Genomic DNA, 24,462 nt, shown 5'->3' on the forward strand with positions numbered 1-24,462 from the left:
TATTCCTCCTTTTCAGACGAGGAAAGTGCAGCACAGGAAGAATGGGTGCCCACAAACGTGAATTAGGTTCCCTATGGAACCCAGCCGGGCCTCAGATTCCTGATTCTTGCTGTGTGAGTTCTCTCCTGGTGCGAGAGCGGTCAAGACAGTCAGCAGGCTTTAATACCTTCCCGCTGTTGCCGCCCTGCTCTGCCATGCCAGGTCCTAATCTGGGACCCACACCCACAGCAGCAGCCCTGGTCCTTTCCTGGTGTCCCTGGGGAGACGGCTCTGAGTGGGGTTAGGTGTCATGGAAGGGACGGGTACTCACGTCACTTTCTATTAAGGAATTCCTCAGGGCCAGCACCATGTCTTTGTCATCGGTGACGGACAGCTTGCAACCCTTGAGGAACTCTCGGTCCAGCTTGTATTCAAACTGTCACAGAAGAAAGGCAGAGGAAGATGGGAAAGGGGGACAGGCACAGGAGAAAGCCAACCTTTGATCAAACCCGTAAGGAGGCCGCCTCTTGAAGAGGGCTTGCTACAGAATGGGGGCAGAGGCCTCCTGGCCCCTCACTTCCTGCTGAACTCCTCCTTCCCAGCCCCAAGGCCAAGACCAAGCCCCCCCAAGCCTGCTCGCCTCCAGCCCCACCCCAGCCTCGCTTAGGACTCCGAACCATCCGTGTGTGGGCCCAGCTGTGGGAGCCAGGCTCTGAGGCCAGGTCTGCTTCCTGAGCCGGCCTTCTACTCCCACAACCCCTGTCCTTGGATCTCAAATGGGCTAGGTTAGCACCCTCGATGGTGGTTATCATGACTAATTATTGCTTTTCTGTCTCAGGCGTGTCTCTTCTCTCTCACATCGCTTTGCTGCAGGGAGGACTTGGCGGCCTGGAGGAAGTCCGGTCGGTCAGGGATCCACCTCCAGTGGGCTTTGTTGGCTTCGTACAGCTTCTTGTAGTCCAGCTGTTTTTAACAAGAGGAAAACAAGTCGCATCAGTCAGGGGGCTGAATTCCTAACCACACGCATGGCACAGAGGGACTCGGCTTGCATTTTCACATACAACAGATCGTGGTTCTTTATGCAAGAGAGAGCCCCAGTGAAAATTTCTCTACAATTTATGCAGCTGGTCAGCCACTCAAGAGGTCTTCTTGTGGGATCCTTTGGTCCCAATAGGGGCTAACATGTTTAAAGGTCTCTGGGGGAAAAGATTCTACAATCTTTCCAGTTCTGCCAGTGTAGCTTAGTCATCTTTAGAACACTTGACCACTTTTAACTTCTAACTAAATTCAGGCTTAATTAAAACAATATTAAACATTTTTGTAAATTCTTTTGCACCAGGCGCTTTTCTAAGTGCTTTATAATTATTAGCTTATTTAATCTTTGTAAGAACTGCATGCAGTAGGCAGCTGAGGAACTGCCTAGAAGGGTTAGTAACCTGCCCAAGGTGAGACAGCTAGTAAAAGGTGGAACTGGGATTCAAAGCCAGGCAACCTGGCTTTAGGGTGCCTTTAGAATTAGACCTTCATCTGAGCCGCAGAACTGGCTGCCTTGAGCCAAATCTGAGGCACAGAAGTGTCTGCAATTTAATTTGTGTCCTTGGGAAGAGCCCTCTCTATCAGGCACATTCTTTCCTCTCTCTCTCTTTTTGTCAAGGGTTAATTTGCACACAAAATGTCCATACATCTATGTATACTACTTGATGAGTTTCCCCCCATGTTATTGTGAAATTTTTCAAACATACGACAGAATTGCAAGAATCTTATAGAGAATACCCACCACCTGCATTCTACAATGTGCATCTTACTGCAATTGCCTTTCCCCACATCCATCCTGCTTCCCATCCCTCAATCCATCCTCAGGACATCTGTAAGTCACCTGCCAGCCCCTACAGGCATTTCAGTTTGCTGGCCCTAACAAACGTATGTTCTCTCTGGCACTAGTGGGCGCTAGTTGGGTTATAATGGTTTCATATTATATATATGTATATATATATTTTAAGCTGATACTCATCTAAATGCACAAAAATGTTTCTGTGGTTGAGGCTGTAAGATGCCCCACTACAAAGAAATGAGTCAGCGCAGGGAGATCTGAGCAGAAGGAAGGCTTAGGCCAACTCCTGACAGCACCAAGTGGTTAAATTTGTTTTTGTCCATAAAGAACAGGCTCTAGGGTTTGGGGCAGGAGGAGAATATGGAGGGTGGAGGGAATGAAAGATACTGAGATACTTTCTAAAATGCAACTCTCATTTCAGAATTAAGTCTCGTATTTCTCAGCCACCTAGCACCAAGGCTGAGTGGGTGTAATGACTGTGGCACAGGATGGCCACCCTGGCTCTTCCCTGTTGACCTCTGCGAGAACCAGAGGCAGCATGTAGATTTCAGCGTCCTTATGCACACTCCTGGCACCTAACTCTTGATCTGGACTCAATCGCGGGAAGAGATGTAAGAGACCCCATGTCCTGCAGAAGCTGATGAATCCCCTGTTAGGCTAGGGGGGAAGTTTATGGAACTTACGTTGGTGTTGACTTTGTAGGCGTCCTTGGCTGCTTTGATATGCACAGCATCTGGCTTAATGGTGCAGTTGGACTTGTTTCTTTGGTAAACTTCTTTGTATTTCAGCTGTGGGAGGCAATACAATGACCAGGTTAACTTTTGATAGCAGTCTACTATGATACTTAAAAAAATAAGAAATTAAAACCATGATTATAGTACACACTGCTCTTTAAGACAGAATGAATCTGTGGGTAGAAAGGTTGTGGCCATGCAGACATGTGCGTTCCTGTCTCAGATCTTAAAACCAGCTCCCAGGACACACTGAACGTGCTCACTAGTGTCACGGTGGCACTTACGTCCCCTGAGGTTGTGCTGGAAGGGCCAGCTGCACAGCTTTCCCTGTATGTTCTCCCTTTTCCAAATCAGAAAATTCCAAGTTCAGAACATCTTGAAAACTGCTGATGGAAGCGAAGCTCCTCCCACCCAGATGGAATGAGTCTTGCCCTCCTTCTGTACCCCCCACAGTTCCAGCTGTTATCACCTCATGTGGTAATTATTTGCTTAACTGTCTATTCTTTCCATTAAGCTGAACTCCTCCAAGGGCAAAGACTGTGTGTCATTCATCATCTGTTTCTAGTGTCAGGCACATTTGTTCCTGGTGTCAGGCACAAAGAAACCCAATACATATTTGATGAATGAGTGAACGGATGGATGGATGGATGCAGTCATCACTATCATCACCGCTAGAGCCACATCTGGCCAGTTTGGGCATAGGAGGGTTTGGATGAGAGGGAGAGTGTCAGGGAAGGCTTAGTCTCAGGGCCCAACAGGTAGTTCCCCATCCTGGGCCCAGGTTTTCTAGCTTCACCCAATTCTGCTCCTCGTGAATTTCAGGGCCCTGGAGCCTCACTTGGGTTTTCTCACTAATTGTTGCTGAGGGATCCCAGGTGTTAAAGTGGTTAAATTTGAAGTGAAACTGTTCTAAGGAAGTCTGGTAGCATTACTAAATTTGCTTGATCACAATTTTCTGTACTCCACCACACACATAAATCAATATCTCCAGGGGAAAGGCCCGGAAATCCATATTTTTCAGCCATATCTCAGGTTATTGTTAGAATCAGAAAATGTGGGAGAATGGACACCAAAATGCTTCATTTTTCTACAGTGAAAGGGGAGGGCTGCTCTGCATGAAGAATTGACCTGACAGATGCTTATGAATACCCGGTGTCCATGTTTGAAGTGCCAAAACTTAGTTTAACACGAAAAATATGAAAATTTTTAAAATACATTTCTGCCTTCATAAACGGTGTATGAATGTATTTAACATTTTTTCATGGCAGCTCAGGGCCAGCATTGTGAACACATTTATTCAACTATCAGGGAATTCCTGAGCACCAGCCGAGGTCAAGGCTATGGGTAAGGATGCCTGTACTCCACAGCTGCCTTTAATATTCTCTCCGGTGCCATGTAGCCATGAATTTCCTTAATTTTTTTTTTAAACAAACAATCATGACAGTTTTCAACCACGGAATCTATCTATATATCTGGAAATTTATGAATACAGTTTCTCCTTAAATTCAGGATATTTGAATTTAATGGCTACCTTGTTCTTCTTAGTCAAGATAAAGTGTATAGAGTATTCATAGCATTTATGGCATATTGCATTTTTCAAAATGGTCTCTACAACTTCCCCGCCCCCCCCTTTCTACAATGTAACCCTGCCATTTGTTCATCCAGAGGTGGCATCTATCTCTTCACCCATTGAATCTGGGTATCCACTGTGCCCAATAAAATACAGCAAAAGTGTCTCTTGTCAGTTCTAGGAATAGCCCTTAACTGGTCTGGAAGCTTCTATTCCAGCCTCTTGGAACCCACCCACTGTGCTGTGAGATGTCCAAACCACACGGGGGTGGGGGGTGGGGGAGCTGTCTATGCAACAGCAGAGCTCCAGCCCAGAATCATCATCAACGACCAGCCATGTGAGTGAGCCTTCTTGAGGTGCTGGCCCACCTGAGCCTCAGCTGTCTGCCAACAGCATGTGGGATAGAAGATCCACTCGGCTGTGCCCACTCAGCTCACAGAATCACGAGGGGGGAAAATGATTGTTTTAAGTTGCTAAGTTTTAGGGAGATTGTTACACAGAAATAGATAACGGAACCAGGTTTTGTTAGATCACATGAGAGAGGCCAAGCTGAGAGGGACCGCGAAGCCATTCTGATACTTACATCACTGACTTCATCTTTGACCTTCCGGACATGCAGCAACATGGGCGTGTCGTGGATTGTGGTGTAGCCTCTGGGCTTGGCCTTGTTGTATTCCAATTTGTAAAGTATCTAAAGGAGATGAAAAAGCAGAAAGAGACAATGTTATATATCTCCATTTACAGTGCAATGTAATGTGACATTATAAGTTTAAAGGGCTTTTGTGAGTGTCTATAAAGGTGAGTGAAGTCTATAAATTCAACAGGTGCTTTTGTGTTTTCTGCCAAGGCCCTGGTGCTTCTGAAATGGGGTGTCTCCCAATTTGGGTGGAACAGTTCTTTATTGTAAAAGTTCTGAGCATAGCAGGACATTTGGCACCCTTGCCTCACTCCCACTGAATGGCAGAAGAGTCTTCTGGACATTGTGACAGTCTAGAATACCCTCCACATTTGCAAATGCCTCCCGAGTTTGAGAATCTGTTCAGTGTTTCTTGTACTTACATCACTGATTTGTTTGTTGACTTTTGTAGTACGCAGGTGTTCCGGAGTGTCCACAATTGAGGTAAATTTGTCCTTAGATTTTTCATACTTTTTCCTGTACTTGATCTAAATTGTGGAATAGAAGACCAAGTTAACTTTAAGCAGTGGAAGAGAGGGCTTTAAGGAATCTAATGTTCCCCCTGAGAGAGTCCCACAGCAAATAGTAGGATTATTATACAAGCCACAGATGTGGGGGAATAGGGTCATGCTTTCTCTTTAAATCCTAATTGAAAATGTTTAATATAAATCTGTACTTGATAGCAAGCTTGCAATGGAGTGAGAAAATAACAACAATAAGTGATAATCCCATACATTTTGTACATGCAGAAACTGAGGCCGAGATGGGGTAAGAGACTAAACTTAGGGTACATGTAGAGTGAATCTCAGAGCCAGGACTAGACCCTTAATCTCTGGACTCTGACAAGTAATGATTCACTCACAATACAGGGTGGGGCAAAAAGTAGGTTTATAGTTCATATGGAAAATAATACCATAATTAGATTTACAGTTGTGAGTATGGAAGATAATACAATAATGAATAAATACTAATATAAAAATAAACTGTGTTTCCCATACAACTGTAACCCTACTTTTGCCTGATCCTGTATGCTGCATCGAATATGTATGACCTCTTAAGATATGTTTCCATATCAAAGATGCAATAGATGTAAAATAAAAAAAAAACACAAGTATATAGAGTTTAAAGTATTTATCATTTTAGAAAAGACATTCATTTTTGTAATTTTCAAGTCATGATTTTTTTCATGCACATAAGCTGTTTCAAGCAGCACAGATACAGAGAGCACAGCAATATCTCATGCACAACTATCTGATGATCATATCAGGACAAAAAATAGTGGCAGGCCAATAGGATATGCCTAGGGAGAGCTCATTCCCCTCATTTCATATGCTGATGATGTCACTCTAAAGTGATAAAACAAGTTCCTAATACAAAAGATTGATTAAAACTTTTTTGGTATGGGGACAATGGCATTTTATTAACATTGTATCTGGTAGTTAAGCAATCATCACCATTTTTTGCTGCTTCAAATTTACCTTTCAGCATATGATGGAAAGGCAGTGGTGGTGTGCTTCTACTGACCTTGTGGGAAGGTAATGTTATCAGCAACACTGTTAACAAGTATGCAAGAGGACGGAAGTGCCTGAAATAACCTAACAGATTCAGCATCAAACTCAAGAGGGGCCATGACTATGTACAATTGTAAAAGAGCTGCACTGTAATCCTCATCTGTCCTAAATGGTACACTTGTAGTGATCATTGAACAATGGCCAAAATTAGATAAAAATACTAAATATTCAGACCTTTTAAATGCTGCTGAATCTATTTAATATACCCAGTCTCTCAGGAATCTATTTGGGGAGGGGGCAAATATTGAAAAATATCAATGAATGTTATACCAATTTGGAAATAAAGTTTGGAAAAGTCTCAGCTAATCTTACTAGGAGTTCCCTAGGTGTCAGATGATATACAGATGGCGTCATCACAGTGGCGGCCACATCCAGTGTTCATTTACCAGGAATGAACATTTATGCAGCTTTATCATGTGAAACCATGGGCAGGGGGCAGGAGGCAGGGAAAGGAAGTCAAGGAAAGCATAAAGATGAATGTCCCCAAGACTTCTTCCCATCACATCCGAAATTACCTGGCTCCACATGTATGTGTTGTAGAGGGCAGTCAACATATCTGGACGCAGAATTTCATTACATCCTCGTTTCAGAAGCATCTTGGCACTAGATTTATATTTTCTCTGTTCATGCAAAGAGCAGTGAAGCACAAAAGAGACTTAAGAACATGGCTCTATATCCCCATCACCTCTGAGTGAAGAGATGTAGGCAGACACACTGTATGTGCTCACATATACGTGTGGGTGAAGACACCGAATATATTACAATGCCAAGCAGAGTGACTGCAACACCTGCAGTTGACCATCCATCATCCTTGTGAATGGGGAATGAATGACATAGGAAATGCCTTATAGGAAAAAGGACATCATTGGAGTAGGAAAATATGGCAGGGAGTTTTGTTTTCTTTCCTTCCATGAATTTGCTTCTTTGTTTTTGGTTTTGCAACTCAATTTGCAATTTACAGCTGCATGCTGAAAACAGGGCTTCCGGAGGAATAAAGGGTGGAAGGACGCAGCTTTCCTTTTCCTCTTCACTGCAGCACATGTGAGCACACAGAGCATGGACTGGCACACTCAAAGAGCTCATGGGCTCTTTGGGTGGCTGGACAGATACTGTGAAACAGAACATCCCAATATCATAGGCAGAACCTATGACATCCTTGCAGCAGACAGGACAACATCTCATGAGAAACCTGGAGCGCAGTCCTGCCTGGGCTGGCCAACCAGCCCCATCACAGTACCTGACTGATCTGGTCGCCTGCGATCTTAGCCAGCAGATGTCTAGGCTCATCGACTACCAGGTGGTATTTATCTTTCCGCTGGTGATAATCAGCTCTGTATTTTTTCTGCTCGGACATCAGATCAAATTATAGCAAGAGTACAACCTCAAGGCTACACAGATACGTCCCCAGATAAACACTCCAGAGGACCAGAAATATCTCATTTTGGGAGGTGGGCGCCCAAAGCATCCGGGAGGCAAAGAGAGTTAAGTGAGGGAAGATTGCCTGGAGAGGGCTGGGGCTTGGGATAGATCGGATTTATGACACCAAATTGGAGGACCTTGTGCCTAAACAGTTCCCATCTCTACATAGGATGCCATTAGTAATGTTAGGATTTATGGCACCTTACATTGTATTTAAAATAAGGCATGATAATCTACAGGTCTACAATCTAAAGCTGTGAGAATCAAAAGGAATACTCATGAAAAATTCTAATAGTCTTCTAATGCTAGTTAGTTTATTTAATTATAAAAGAGACCTGGAAATCCTTTGTGAGTATGAAAAATAGAAATAAAATATATCAAGACTGTATTCTAGGAATCTACTAACAGTAATTCTTCAGAGTTGTTCCACCTGGAAATCTACTGAAAATGAACAAAATCAAATTAAAAAGGGGAAAAAAGTCATATATTGAAAAAAATATACCATTGGTTACATTACCATTTTTAGATACATTTTACTAATTTTCTAACATTGTTCATGAATTCATGTAAATCTGTGGAATGTCCAAAGATAGGAAATTAAATATAAAACCATCCAAACATTTAAGTTAATCAATAGCTTGGTTATTTCAGTCATTTTAAGCTAAATTTAACTTAAATTATTACAAAGATAGTTCCAGGAAAGACTAGGTAGAAAATAAAAGAATATTTTGGGGACAAATGGCTACTTCTCTGCACCAACATATGAGTAAACAATGGCAATACAATTGAATGCCAAATCACAACAATCCCTTTAGGGGTGGCTTTTCCAACCACTGCCATTTCTGTGCCATAGTAGAGATGCTAAATTAACCTTGAACTTCTGTGTCTCCCAATTCTACACAGTATTCTGCTTTAGGGAGTTCAGCTGATAGTCAACGAAATCCTTTACCTCCTTGCTGTCATCACCCAAAAGGCTGTGCTGCCCTGTGCTAGCGGGAACAGAGTGGTGATGGCTGTGGGGCCCTCCCACCACTCGGCACATCCCTTCGCTTGGTCTTGTTCATGCTTTTGGCAGAGCCCATCAGAGGGTGACTTTATAAGAGTCTTTCCAGATCTTTATCTTGAATCAACACTTAGAAAGGCTTTTCTGTCATTTTACTTATTGGGTTGTAATCAAATAAGTCTATAGACTTCGGAAGGAACTGCATAGGGTTAATTGGGTCAGGTCATACATACCTCATTCATCAACTGAGTTGCATACTTGAAATGCCTATTGATTGGACAATCGGCTTCATACTTGAAATTTGACTTTGTCCTTTCAAATATCTCCTTATACTTATACTAGAGAAAACAGAATGTGGTTAATTGATAGCAGGCTGTGATTATCTTAAGAATGAGACATGGCTTTTAGTTTATCATACAATTGTGATAATTTCCTCATAGAGTTAATAAGTAATTACTAAATGCTTACTGTCTCCCAAGGCAATGAAGGGTATATCCACCTGGATTTCTTGAAAACTCACTCCAAAATATATTTTTTACTGAATGGATGAAAAACAGATCTATTTTCCAAATTAGGCAAAAATCCAAATCAGTTCCTTCTTTGTTCCTATGTATTATAGTGATTATTATTTTTATTTTGAAGGTATTACCATATGCAGTTGAAAGTAGTTTTTAGTCCATTAGTTTGAAGTAGTTTTTTGGTAATTAATCAGATAATCATAATATTTTAGGGCAGGGATGGGCTAACATTTAGATCATCATCTATTTTTTAATGACCCCATGAACTAAGAGGTTTTTTAAAAAAAATAATTTAAAATAATTGTAAACAAAGAATGCGTGACGGAATGAATGTGGCCCACAAAGTCTACAGTATTAACTATCTGGCTGGTTTAAGAAAAGTTTGCTGACTACTATTTTAGAATTCAAAGAAAGCTAATCCAACAGCTTTATTTTGGAAATAGGAAAATGAGGCCATAAAAAACAGTTATTTGCTTCGAGTCACACAAGTGTGTGGATTCAAATAATCCCACTTTAATCCCGACGTGGTTCAGTGGTTGAGCATCTATGAACCAGGAGGTCTGGGTTCGATTCCTGATCAGGGCACATGCTCAGGTTGTGGGCTCTATCCCCAGTGTGGGGCATGCAGGAGGCAGCCAATCAATGATTCTCTCTCATTATTGATGTTTCTATCTCTTCCCACTCCCTTCCTCTCTGAAATCAATAAAAATATATTGTTAAAAAATAATCCCACTTTATATCCCACCATGTCAACTCTAATAGGGTGAATTACCCAGAGACATATTAATAGGGAGGGAATTCTGGCAGAGATATGAGTTGGTCTGAAATGACCACTTATCAAAGTCAAATAAGTGATATAACTAAATGATAACTATAGTCAATGAGGTCAGCACTAAAAAAAATTGAGATATGCCATTTTAGCGGAGCCCATCAGACAGTGGACAGTTCAGTATGTACTCCAACTACAGGGACTAGAAGTGAAGATCAGGGAGGAAATATGAAAAAGCTATATACTCAGTGTTAATTCTCTCTGTGAGCACTGAAATATGTTAAACGGATGTGGACACTATCCTTGAGGAGATATACCTTGCTGTAGAGAGTCTTGTTCTGTTCAGCCAGAGTGAAGTCGGGGGTATCATAGGCATAGCAACCAATTCCTTTAAGCCAGGTCAAATCTTCTTTGTATTTTACCTGGAAGAAGAACGTCATCAAAAGAGTTTTAAGAACCTATCTCCAAATAGCAGTAGGTTAGGATCGATACACGTGGAACAAATAAAAGTTCTGACCACTGAGACATATAGGATAATAAAGTATCAAAACAATTATTTAAGAGAAGTTTCCAATAATACTTTTTTCTGCTTACTTTATGGTGAATTATATGTGGAAATTTTTATTTTTGATACTAATTAAAACAATTCAAATGTGACAGGTGTACTTTCATAGAGACCATATTGTGAACTTCGCAGATGTATTTTCCTATAGAAAGCTGACATTTCTTTCTAAGTGAGCATCGTTACCTGTCTTGATTGGTTCATGAAGTTGTCTCTTCAATTGACCAAAAGTAGGTTATTGCTTAGATGAAGTATATCACTTCCGGCCATGTAATATGATATAATACATTTGGAAGAAAAATTAGGTTTATAAATTGGAATATATTTTTTCTCTCCCAAGTTGAAGTTCACTCATTTGTCAATGAGTTTCATGATTTAAACATCCATGCATGAGAACCAACATTGAGTCACATGTTTAATCGGTTTTAGTGCAGTTTTTGATTCCCTAAGTCACACGGACATACGAATTTATACGTGAAAATGGAAGACTTGAAGACTCACATCACTGACTGCATCCCTGACTGCCTGGTGGTGGAAATGCTCTGGGCTATCAGGAATGGACCTCCAGATTCCCAGCTGGCTCATGTAGTTCTCCTTGTATTTCACCTGTGGGAAAAACACAAAGTCAGGTATAACATCTGATCCAAAATTAATGCAAAAAAAGTCTACTTATTTCCAGAGAGTTTTAGGGAAGGGAGGATACTTTTTTGTTTGTTTGTTTTTTAATCCTCACCCAAGGATATTTTTCCATTGATTTTTAGAGAGAGTGGAAGAGAGAGAGAAAGAGAAATATCGATGTGAGAGAGGCACATTGATTGGTTGCCTCCTGCATGAGCCCCAACGAAGGCCTAGGCGGGGGAGGAGCCTGCAACCGAGGTTAAGGCTTAGGCGGGGGAGGAGCCTGCAACTGAGGTATGTGCCCTTGACCAGAATTGAACCCAGGACCCTTCAGTCCACAGGCTGATGCTTTATCCACTGAGGCAAACCGGCTAGGGCAAGGGAGGACTCTTTTTAAAACTGATGGTGGCTCATCGAGCCTCACGCAAGTAGATATATGGAGGGACGTACTTTACTGATGTCATCTGTGACTCGGCGATGGTACACAATGTCCAGAGCGTCCTTCACGGTGTGGTATTTCCCTTTGGTCTTTTCAAATGTTTCTTTGTAGCGTAGCTGGAAGGAGAAAACACACATGGATTACGAAAAACTACCGAGTTAAATAATTGAAGGCTTTTAAGCTTGAGGTTTCTCTCAGGTTTTCCCATGAATAAATTTAGGAGAGATTTAAAAACTGATTTCACATCCTGGAAGAGAAAAAGGACATGAGGAGGAACCTAATAAAATCTGAATAAAGCATAGAGTTTAGTGAATAATGTATCAATATGGACTCATTGGTGGTGACAAATGTATGACCGTAATGTAAGGTATTAACAACAGGGGAAACTAGGTGTAGTCTAATTTAATTATCACAATTCTTATCCTCATTCCCCACATCAGAAAACAGTCTCAGAAAAAAAACAGGTTAGGTATACAGAGGCAATCAGCAGGCAAATGACAGTATCAGGATTTGAAACCATGTTTGGCTGACTCCAAGAACATGATTTTATAGGCAAGTGATTAGTTGTCAAGTATTCCCTAGGAAATGCTACCAAAGACTCACAGGAAAGGGCCATCTTCTTCCTAGAAGAGCAACGAGAAGAGTCATAGGCTTTTGGCATTACTCCTAGCTATTACTTTGCCTAACTGGTATTGTTTGTGCCTACTTTTTTTTTTTTTTAAGTTTTTGGATGTGGTGTTTCTTTTTTTCCTGCTCCATGTGTGGGTCAGGACCTTGAACTATGGATATGACTAATCTTTTCTGTTTCTTAGGTACCTCAACCCCCCGCTGTCCCTACCACAGCAGAAGAAAGAAGGAAGGGATGCATACATCACTGGCGTTCCAGTAAGCCTTCTTGGCTCTGATGAGGACTGGTGTGTCTGGGATTGGGGTGTACTTGTCCTTCATCTTTTCATACTGAATCTTGTACTTGTTCTAAGAAATAGAGATAGAAGAGAGAGACAAAGTTAAGTTCAAGTGTTTTCATCCCTCACAATCCGCAACAATGTCACAGATCCACCCCAGGGACACAGTGTATTATGCTCATTAGGAGAATGGCTCCGCCTCCTGTTCTTGATGCTGCTGAGCACCATTTATAGACATGAGCTCTCCTATCAGAGGCAGCAGGTGAAGGATTTAGCGAGCATTTTTTTTCTGTAGCCCAGTGCCTCAGTGCCAAATTCCCAGCTCACCTCGCTGACCAGGTCCTTCACGTCTTTGGCATGCTTCAAGGCTGTGGTCTGGTTTCCAGCGTGATGATGGGGTCTCTCTTTGGTGGCAAGTTCAACATATAGATACTAAATAATCAGAATAGGGATCAGATGTTATAGAGAGAAAACATTTTTTTATTTAGAATTTAGTCTTCTCTATTCAATAGGCATGCACCTGTTGTCCTGTTTTTTTGCTTGTTATATGTGTTCTGTTCATTTGTTTCTCTCTATGTCTCACATCTGGAAACACATATTTGCACTCCAATTGTCTAATAATCTTATTGCTGAGTACAGTTTAATCTAAATCCATATAATACAGAAGGCAGATAGAAGAATAAGAGGATTCTAACAGAGCCTTCAACATATTTTTTTAAAATATATTTTTATTGATTTCAGAGAGGAACATCAATGATGAGAGAGAATCATTGATTGGCTGCCTCCTGCAAAGCCCCCTACTGGGGACTGAGCCTGCAACCCAGGCATGTGCCCTTGGCAGGAATCGAGCCCGGGACCCTTCAGTCCGAAGGCCAACGCTTTATCCACTGAGCCAAACCAGCTAGGGCCTTCAACATATTTTTTATCCATTTTTGCCTGAATGCATGAATTGTAATTTCATTTGTCTGTGGAAAATAAATGGGTTCTATAGAATAAGTCAAGCAATTTATTTTCACTCCCTGGAGTCCACAGACTCCTCATCCAATAACAAAAGTTGAATAGAACTTGGAAAAGAAGACATGGCATTTACCTGCTCATGTAAAACAAACCATGGTTAGGATGGCCCAGACAAGCACTGCCTCTTGAAGTTAATAGGCATTCAGTTGCATCAAGGACAACCAAGTGTGAGAGGCTGCTGCTGACCAGGAGTGGTCAGACACCCACAACTGCCCCCTGTGATGCCAGCGTGGCGGGTTTATGAATCTTCCTTTACTAACTTTACCTGACTCTGAAGCTTCTGCCCTTGCTTGGCTCTTAGAAGATCAGGTGTATCAGGAATTGAAGTGAAGATGGACTTCTGCTTCTTGCCTTTAGCTCTGTACACCAGCTGGACACAAAACAGTCATCAGTATCCTTTCTGCTCCGTGGACATGTTCTCTGCAGATGCCTTTATTACCTACTTCATGGAAGAAGCAGGGGCCGCCCCACTGCAACACGCTCAGTTTCTTCCCGATAAACCAATATTTTATGTACCTCCCTGGGCTTCCTTTACTTTTTCCCTCTTTTATCAAAATACACTCTGTAGCTTGTCCAAGAGTCACGCCTCCTGCTGTGATCCTGGTTTCTTCTTACTTGTCCCTTCTAGGACCCAGTTCCAACATTATTCCTTCCCGTCCATGACCTCCAGTTTTCCCAGCCCTCTCCCTTCATCTGCAAACAGACTCAAGTCCCTCCCTTCATTGTCCAGCCTCTACCACTGGCCTTGTTCCTCTTTTTTACAGCCAAGCAGACTATGCGTTTTTCCCCCCTTCTCAAACAGTTTAATAGCAAATAAACAAAGGAAGGTACCACACTTGGCAGATACAAAATGACTTTTTGTCCGTGTGTCTGTGCAATTAAAACAGATTGAGGTTCCCCATTGAAACAAAAGGAAAAGTGCACACAAAAAGGAGATTCCTTTTAAACGCATACTCCCTTGCTCCAAACTTGTAACATTTTTCTCTTCTTTTTAAATCCACTACACAAATTCTGTGATCAGGTCAGAGAAGAGACAAGGGCTCTTCCTGCCTGTTTTTAAAAAAACATTAAAGTCCATAATTTTCTACATAGTACAATGTTCTTTTTCTTTCTTTTGATTAATCTCTCAAGGCGACAGTTCGGCTTCCCTCCAATCACTCCAATGAAGTCACTCTCAATAAGATTATAAAAAACTTTACAATGGCCAAATCCAAGAATGCTTCTCTGTAGCAACTGAAACCCTGAGCAGTTTCATTCCCGAGCACTCTCCTCTGCCTTCCATTCCACCATTCTCCCTCCGGGAGCAGCTTCCTTCTGTGGTTCTGCCCTCCCCTAGGCTGCTATTCGCTGAAGTCAAGGGTTGACCCTCAGTGCCAGGAAAACAGATGAAAATGAGGGGCACTCAAATACACTGAAGTAGTTTGGAATTTATTGAGCGGGAATAGAGCAGGTCGCCAGTGAAGACTTTTTAAATGACACTACCACAATTAGGGTTCCTGATAGCAGGAATTAAAGAGAGACGTTTGAAATAAATTCATTTGGAAACTACAGCAATAGTGTAAGACAGAGGGACTTTCCAATCTATAAAATCATGAAAACTCACAGCAGTCCTGGTCCTAGGTAGAGCAAATATCAATATCCTTATCTTATTAAAAGGGGACAAAAGTAAACTGAGGCAACGTGAGATCAATTGACTTGCTTAGACGTGTTGGTGACTCTGTAATTAAGGCAGAAGGGAGATCTTTGCCTCATGTAGTTGCCTGAAAAATGCTCCCTAGAGGAACACATCCCTGGTGGTGACATCCTTACCTCACTCAGATGTGTCTTCAGTTCTTGCACTGTTCTGTACTCCGGAGTGTCAAGCACCACTTTGTATTTGTCTCGCATCTTCCTTGCATTATCAGTGTACAGGTAATTAGACTGAAAACCAAAAACAGAAGGAAAATAAAAGTTGAGTCATCATTCAAGGAACTGCATGTCATGGTCACCCATTGTCTTTCAAATGGAGGCCTTCGCAGGCAGGGACAAAACAATTGTCATCTACCTAAGCTCATTACCTTTGTGAGGAGTCATGGTCATGACTTGCTCAAGTGGGTTAATGTCAAATTTCCCTTTAAAAGTGGCTGTAGGCAGATGTTCTGCCCAGCTCCTGGAAGCTGTGTAGGGGTAGCCACGTGTTGTGAAGATGGGCGGGCACTCACCCAGAGCTTTCGCAGGAACCGGGAACGGACCATGTCAGGAGTGTCCATCAGGAAGCAGCCCATTCCCTTCAGGATCTGCAAGTCCTCTTTGTATTTAATCTGTGTGGCAAAAATAGAAATACAGCTGGTCAGGAGCAAATATAAATCAAGAATAAATAAGACAGAGTAGTGAAGCTTCTTTTTACTGATATATCTTTCATTTTGATTCTACACATCCACCTTGTACTCTTAGTCTGTTTGCACGCAAGTAAATCACAGATTTTGAAATTTAAATCTCTAGCCCTGATCCGAGGAGAGGACACAGCTATTATTTTATGACTGCATTGACGGGAGAAGGGCTTCGATGGGATAAAGTGGTCTTTTAGGAGAAGAAAAGGTCCAGGGAAGAAAAAGAAACAAATGGCAGCAGGAAGTTGCTTAAGCGGGTGGGAGCAGGGATGAGCAGGAGAAAGTTACTAAACATGAGCTGAAACAGAGGCCACTTAGAGAGTGAAGAGTTGGTAATAATTCAGGGTTGCATGAAGAATGGCGGCAAGTGATTCTTGCATTTCCCAAGTGGTCCCCTTACTACTGTTCCCAACACTGGTAAAATGTGGGGTCCTGTATCCACACTATTCACCTCCAAGCTGTACATTCAGTTTAGAGGTCCTTAGTGGAAAAGACCACTGATCGGCTTAAATGCTGAAAGAAGCCATCCTCTTCCTAACAGTCTTCCAGAAAGACCCTAAGAGATGCTTACGTCACTGGTGATGTCTCCCACGTAACGGCAATGGAGCACTTGGGGTGTGTACGGCAGCGAGATCATGTGACCCTGCATCTTGAAGAAGTCTGATTTGTAGATCAGCTAAAGAAAAAAGTGTCCAGAAAAACACATGTTAGTGACATTCTGAATGGCTGAAAGTCACCCCTGGGTTCCCTGGCCTGTCTTCTCTCCTAAAATAATAGCCACCTCACTGACAGCTTCTTGTGTCTTCTTGACTTGGCGGAGTTCAGGTGTGTCAGGGGTTGTGTGGATCTTGTCTTTGAGTTTGTGGTACAGTTGCCGATACAGCCTCTACATTGGAAGAAACACCATTTCAGGTGGTCAATGTGGGATACTGACTGATCAATAAGCAAATATCAATATTTTCTCCACAGAATTTACATTCACAGTACCTCACTGGTAACATTGTTGACCCTCCGGACATTGACAAACGGAACATCATTGGGGCCAAGTGTATACCCATTTGCCTTGAGGTGTTCATAAACTTCCTTGTACTTGAACTGCAAAAGCAAAGTCAGAATGAGATTACTGATGGGCAAACAAAGAGCAGGGTTACATTTCTCAAACCAAAAAGAGCTGTCACTTTCATTTGAAAATTAGTCTCTAAGCATTAAGTATAAGGAAAAGTCATTGACAAAATTTTAATAATAATTAGAGTCTTGAAAACTATTTTGTTGGCTAGTAAAGCCAGATCCAGAAAGGAATAAAATTCAAGGCTGCCTAGATGAAATCTGTTTGTATACAGTTATGCAAAATGAAAAAAAAAACACCTATATTTTTAGCTGCGATATGACTGGCAAATTAGGAAATGCAAAGAAAAAATAAGAGACTAAAGACTGATGGATGGCTTTACAGATTGATATTGGACTCTCACTGGCCAGCAGATTTGATACACAGAACTCTGAAGGGCAACATGGAAGGGAGAGCTTATTCTCCAGCTGATGGCTTATTTATGGGTCTGGTTTGAAGGCCACAGTCACTGGGATAGACTAAACTTCCCTGGGCCTTATCCTTTGGGTAAATGGTACTTTTGAAAAGTGGAGAGGTGGGTGCCTGAGCTAACTCCAGGGCAAAAGCTACAGGTAGTGAGAAGCTATCCTCTGAGCTGTCTATGAAATGGCACAGAGGGTAAATAGTGAGGCAAGTACCAGGGCCAGCAGCCCGGCAAAAAGTTCTTTCTATTCAAAGAAATATACAGGGATGTTATATCTTTTTCTTTTTTCTTAAATATATTTTTATTGTTTTCATAGAGGAAGGGAGAGGGAGAAAGAGATAGAAACATCAATGATGAGAGAGAATTATTGATCGGTTGCCTCCTGCACGCTCTCTACTTGGGATTGAGCCCACAACTGGAGCATATGCCCTTGACTGGAATTGAACCCAGGACCCTTCAGTTCACAGGCTGACGCCCTATCTACTGAGCCAAACTGGCTAGGCTGTTACATCTTTTTCAATGACACACTGCAGAAGGAAGACAATACTACTGCCACACATCAGTAGTGAAGGTATGATTTAAATTTCCAGTACATGGCTTAGGATTGTCCAGGATGCTCTGTGCTAAGGCTAGCAGGAGTAGAAGCATCGGGGCAGCCATGAGCCCCGAGCCAAGGTAACTGAATCACGCAGATGTAATCCCACGGGAGTCCTATGCTAACGCACTGGGCTGTGCAGACACTGCTGACCTAGAGGAGCCAGCCAGTTCACAGCACCCCTGGGAAAGGTGTTGTCTCCCCTGCTCTGCTCCTATCATCATATCATGTTGAACCTTCAGGGTGGGACTGGGGGGATGAGAACAGGCTATTAATGAATATTAGTGCCCCCTCTCACTTCAGACCCCATCTCAATGAGGAGGCGAGCACTCACATAACTGCTCATGTACTGGGTGTCCTTGGAGTGTTTGAAGTGCGGAGTGTCGACTGGAAGCCTGTATCCAGTAGCCAGGGAGCGCTTGCCCGCGTCTCGGTACAGATTCTGCCGAATGAGAAGGACGGGTTAAAGAACATCTACATGTAATAACTGATCTAAGTTAAACAAGTCACATCCTGCTCCTGTTAGGTTTTCAATTAGATACTTAAAGTACTATGCTTACTGAATTACTTTCAGAAAGAAATTGAATAAGCTCTAAGAGACAATTAATCAAATTACTCTCATTGTTTTTTAAAAAGAGAGCAATGAATGCAGAGACTTATAGAAATTAATTCTTCTATGCTTCTGAACATATGCCCAGTTGACTGCATGGTAACTAGCAAGAATTTGGGTTAAGTAGAGAAAACAGTCTACCAAGTGCCACCTCTGTTCTTCACCACACTTTCAGGTAATATTCAAGTTGTCACAAATCTTGAAGACAGTCTTAATTATAAAGCACATCTTTGGAATCTTATCTCTCCCCCACCCCCGCCCCCAAACACAGCTTTGATGTCAGACTATGAAGCGAGCAGGATGCTCATATTACTGGCAGAAGGTGGAAGGGGTTCTGTGCCCTTAAATAGTCTGTCTCTCAGAGGAACTATAGGAGTAAGAACAGTATTTAAAATATTAAAAACCAATTTACTCCTAACTGTCAACATAGGAGAGTAGCAATGAAGGCTGAGACCAAAGGCGCACCATCAGGTAACACAGAATAGAGATCTTCCACGTGGAGTGGAGTCCACATTCCTTCTTGTCTGAGTTTCACAACAGCAATTTCTAGCTTTATCTCTTTTTGTTAGTAATCTTTTATGATCATATGCCTTGTCTTTGTCATTTTGGTTTTAAGCTTTTTGAGAGCAGAAATAGTAGAATGGCCCTCTTCTTTGTAACTTGTAAACATGGCTCCAAAAATGCCCATTGCATGCTTAGAAAGATCTGGCCAGCCAAGAAGGAAGACAGGCTATGCACTGCTTTTTGTTTTTTCGTAACTCATGTGAATGGAACAGCATGTACAGTATGGAACAGCATTTACAATGTACAAGGTCAGGCTGAGAAGATGCCCACGCTGAGGTGCTTGGACAGAGGCCAATGACCCGGCGTTTGTAAGCTGCATCCAGGACACCTGCCAGGCACTTCATAGCGTTTTCACAGCTCACCTCACTCTGGAGCTTGTATGCGTGAAGAGCCCGGTCCAGATCCACGGTTTTTGTAGTTGGAGCCACTTTGCCTCTGACACTGTGCACGTAGTCGTAGTGGTAGACAGCCTGGTGCAGAGAGAAGCAGAGTGCACTGATTCAGACTCTGGCAGCATTGTTAGAAAGAAGCAACGTAAAAGGAAACCCAAGTCTCTCTTTCTCTCTCTCTCTCTCTCTCTCTCTCTCTCTCTCTAAAGGAAGGGTAGCCTGCGTCCCTTTGCCTAAAGAATTCTGTCTGATATGTTACTGTGCCTTGTCCAATAAGATCAGAGCCAGGGTGTGGCCCCAGACTGAGAAATAAGTGGAAGAGTTGGCTCAGGCATTAGAAGAGGAAGAGTGGCCATTTTGGCACGCCAAGTTCAAAAACAGTAGGTCTCAATGTTCTAAGTCACTGGTGGGATAGTTTTATTTATTAACCTGTGGGGTTAATAAAGAAAGAACAGCATTGTGCTTGTTCTTCCTGCTCTATAGCAGGCACTGTAGTGGGTGCTTTTCATTCATTTTCTCATTGTATGGGTAAGGATGCTGAGACTTGGAAGATTAAGTCCTTTTCCTAAACCTCATTGATTGGTATAGGCTGGACTTCTTCCACACCTCTAATTTCAGAGCCTGCTTCCTTCTCATTAGTTTGCTCTAACTTATTAGAAGATCTAGACAGTGACACATAAACTTGCTCTTGATACAAGGATACAAAAAGCAATTTTGGAAGCTATAAAACAACAAGCATCGTATAGACTTAGATCACTTACAACTCCCCCCCAGGGAGTTACCTGAACACATCAGGTCTTAGGAAACAAGAGCAGAATCTTTTTTTTATTTTTCAACTACAGTTCACATTCAATATTATTTTATATTAGTTTCAGGGGAAGAGCAGAATCTTAAGTACTTTCTTTCCCAGTGAGAAAAAGCCAGGCACTGCCCACCCAGTCTTTGTGTTTGAAACTTCTGCTTGAATGGTGGCCTCTGTCTTTATCACTGGCCACAGTCACATCCCCGATGGGCACTTACGTCACTTATTTGTTTCCTGCTTTGGACAGCCTGGACGTAGACTGGAGTATCCATGACCAAATTGTAGTCATTCCTTGTTTTCTTCACATGAGCTTGGTACTTGATCTGCCGAGAGGAAGAAAATAAGCCTGCGTTAGACCACTCATTATATTGGAGACTGCTGGTTTTCACAGCAGTTTTGGTTGTTTTTTAACTCCTGGCATTTACATTCACCAGCATTTATTCAATAGACCAGGGTGTGTTTGAAGTTTATGACAATCAATGTAATCAAAGCTAGGAGGTCTGACAATTGCTCTTCTAGGAATATTTGTTTTCTTACTAACATCTTGAATACGGTATTGATTTTCCTAGGAAATCCTCTCTTTGCCAATAGATCCCGTGTATAGCATCACAAACTCCTAATAAATTATATTTTCCTATAATGACAATTATGTGCTCATTAATACATTCAAAATAGCCCAAAAGGTAGAGAGAAGAGCCACATGCCCCTTCTCCTCCAGAGAACAATGGGACAGCTCAACTGCATTGTTGAATAGGAATGCCATATGCACTCCTGAGAAATGGTTGCTTTCTATGGCTTAGCATCTTTCTCTAGCTCAGCCATCCTCACCATCACTTAAGACACAGCTGGTCTGTGACAATGTTCATAGTTTACATACTCTCGCCTTGACTCTAGACTATGAACAGAAGAAAACACATAAAAAAACAACAACAAAATCAAGGCAAACTCACATCATTGCGCAGATCATAAGCGTGCTTGGCATGGAGAATTTCAGGAGTGTCCCAGACATAGCAACCAATGCCTTTCAACCAGTTGAGGTCATCCTTGTACACAATCTACAGAATTGAAACAGATGAAGGGGGTTGGCAAAATCAAATTTGATCATAATTTTAACCCCAAAGACACGGGCACCCTCTGGACCGAGATTGATTTTGTGGACTGAGAAGCAAAAGGCATTATGCAGTGAGGCCAAGCGGGCCATGGAAACATTGGTACACAGAGCCCTGCTTCCAGGGATACCTTTGAGTTCCAATGGGACCCATGGGTATATAGGAAAGCAGTATCAGGAGGAGGCTGGGTATATAGGAAAGCAATACTGGGAGGAGGCTGAGGTAAAGAAGTGGGTGAGTATGCTTTTCTTTAGGTTGGGCAGGAGGGGCCAGGAGGGTGGGCCTTCATGAGCAATGGGCTTACGTCGCTGATCTGATCTGTGACTTTCCTGACGTGACTGTTGACTTGCAAGTCGGGGTGGCAAATCCACTCATGGAGGCGTAGGCGGTAATCAATTTCACTGACTTTCTTCTGAGAATCCTTAGCAGTAACCATCTCTACCATGTCGGGCACAATGTTGATTTTCATCTTATTCTTTTCGTAAACGGACTTGTACAGGCGCTGTGAAGTTAAAACACACATAAACTTGCTCTTGATACAAGGATACAAAAAGCAATTTTGAAAGCTTTAAAACAACAAGCATTGTATAGACTTAGATCACTTACAACTCCACCTCAGGGAGTTACCTGAACACATCAGGTCTTAGGAAACAAGAGCAGAATCTTTTATTTTTGTTTTTCAACTACAGTTCACATTCAATATTATTTTATATTAGTTTCAGGGGAAGAGCAGAACCTTAAGTACTTTCTTTCCCAGTGAGAAAAAGCCAGGCACTGCCCAGTCTCTGTGTTTGCCACTTCTGCTTGACATGCCACTTACACAGAAAATTGTGCACAGAATCATGGCAATATATGACCTTCTTATATGCCTTCTTATACACTTCTTACACACCTGAGAAGTCACGGTGACCAGCTCACAGCAATCAGTTGGGGGAAGGGCAGGGGCTGGAATTTCCTGACACTTTCTACAGATTCGTGTGGGCTGGAGATGCAGCTGGGGCTGAAATAGCCCCTAGCTCCTCCATATATACACAGTCAGAGCCATATGCACTGTTTAATAGAAACGGTTCTGATTTACAATAGACAACTCTATTACTTGGCTTCAGTTTGAAGTAGGCCTTTGAGATTACTTACATCAATGTTATATTTGCCAACTCTGAGGCATCGCGCTGTATTTGGGTCATCTTCAACACTTCTAGGTAAAGTATAAAGAGCTTTGAACTTTTCATATTCTTCCCGGTATTTGATCTGTAGAGATAAAGCACAAAGAAAGAAACATAGTTTGGGAGAGTAATGGGTCCACATTGTCATAAGAGCATGAGACTGAATGGGAAGATCTCATCGCTGAGATCCAGCCAACATGGGGTCACCACTTCTGCGAGTCCCTTTCCTCATCTGTGCACGGTCATACCTGCCCAGGTTTCCTGAGGCTTAATTCAGACTATATCTGAAAGTACTTTCTAAACTGTAGAGAGCTATACAATTGTAGTTACTATTTGTAATACTTCTATGCCAATAATAGTACTGCTGCTACAACTAACTCATTTAAAAGTTAGTTGTAATTTTATGTAAAAGATTATGTAATTTTAAAATAATCTCTTGCCCTGGCCAATGTGGCTCAGCTGGTTGAGTGTCATCCCATGCACCAAAAGGCCACCAGTTTGATTCCCAGTCAGGGCACATGCCCGAATTGTGGGCTCAATCCCCAGTAGGGGGCGTGCAGGAGGCAGGTGATGGATGTTTCTTCTCTCTCATTGATGTTTTTCTCTCTTCCTTCCTCCATCTTTCTTAAATCAATAAAATAAGCTCTTTTGTAATAATGGCTTTGTTTTTCTTAATCATAAGTGAGAGGAAAGATGTGTTCAGGAATTTCTTTGTTTGTAATAACTGACAAACCTGATGCTTAAGAGACACAATCTTTGAGTTTTACTTTGTACAAGGGTTTCCAAAGATACAGTGCAATCACCTTCTACAGAAAAACCAACTTTTAGTCTGTAAGTTGTATTGCCTATTAACTAAAGCTGCATGATTTCCTGAACTAGGAGGTAAGACCCTACAGAGACTAAGATATATAATCTCCTAGCACATGATAAAATAGCAAGTCTCTCACAGCTCAGAACCCCACATCTCAGTGCAAAAATAGGAGACAGGAGTATTTGTATTAGAATTCTTGCAAATCTCTTCCTTGACTAGAAATCAATCAAAATTCCCATCAGAATTTTTTAGAACATTAGTTCACATGTTCCTTACATCTAACCCATTCCTCAATTATAAAGAAGGTAGTATTCAAAGGCACTTTTAAGAAAAAACAAAAAACTGCTGTTGGAATCCTTCTTTAAAAGGGTTAATTTCTCAGTGTCCCACCTTATTCCAAGAACAAGTTGCCAAGACTCCTGCCTCTGTGACTTTTTCCATGACAAAAATAAATAAATGAATGAATAAGCCTCTGCTAAGTTTTCTAAACTACTATCTACAAAGCTTCTCTTCCGAAATGAAAAGTTTGCTCCTTTGGGTTAGTCTGTTTGCAGTCTTCCAAATAACTGGGGCTTGAAAAAATCATTTGTATTAGTTTTTCTCTAGGTAAGAATGAAATGAATTTCATTATTATATAACAAAGGCTTTTTTTTAAAAAAAATTATGCATCTCTAGGTCCATTAGAGGGTAGTGAATCAACTTAATAGGTCACTAGCATTTTAAATGAATAGAATAGAATTGAAATGATCAGAGTGCATTGTCTTTAGTGTAGCAGTAAACATTTATGTCAGAAGGAACTCACATAAACTTTAGATGTGTGTGTGTGGGGGGGGGAGAGAGAGGGACAGAGAATGTGTGTTGACTTGCAATATAAAATGAATTCCTTACTATGGGTCTTGAAAAAAAGTTT

General features: G+C 41.8%; 1 protein-coding gene across 1 annotated transcript in view; it reads right to left on the reverse strand.

Moving 5' to 3' along the window:
- Positions 1-24,462, reverse strand: part of NEB (nebulin) — a 195,250-nt gene that overhangs the window by 34,419 nt on the left and 136,369 nt on the right. Inside the window, 24 exon segments of the mRNA XM_014534158.1 lie at positions 311-415; positions 838-942; positions 2,494-2,598; positions 4,698-4,805; positions 5,174-5,278; positions 7,599-7,703; positions 9,017-9,121; positions 10,388-10,492; positions 11,134-11,238; positions 11,701-11,805; positions 12,560-12,664; positions 12,922-13,026; positions 13,877-13,981; positions 15,421-15,531; positions 15,813-15,911; positions 16,552-16,656; positions 16,762-16,866; positions 16,968-17,075; positions 18,439-18,546; positions 19,641-19,748; positions 20,688-20,792; positions 21,420-21,524; positions 21,883-22,080; positions 22,713-22,826. Of these exon segments, the coding sequence (XP_014389644.1) occupies positions 311-415; positions 838-942; positions 2,494-2,598; positions 4,698-4,805; positions 5,174-5,278; positions 7,599-7,703; positions 9,017-9,121; positions 10,388-10,492; positions 11,134-11,238; positions 11,701-11,805; positions 12,560-12,664; positions 12,922-13,026; positions 13,877-13,981; positions 15,421-15,531; positions 15,813-15,911; positions 16,552-16,656; positions 16,762-16,866; positions 16,968-17,075; positions 18,439-18,546; positions 19,641-19,748; positions 20,688-20,792; positions 21,420-21,524; positions 21,883-22,080; positions 22,713-22,826 (2,634 nt within the window).

The sequence above is a fragment of the Myotis brandtii genome, unplaced genomic scaffold, assembly GCF_000412655.1.
Source record: "Myotis brandtii unplaced genomic scaffold, ASM41265v1 scaffold125, whole genome shotgun sequence".
Classification (NCBI taxonomy): domain Eukaryota; kingdom Metazoa; phylum Chordata; class Mammalia; order Chiroptera; family Vespertilionidae; genus Myotis; species Myotis brandtii.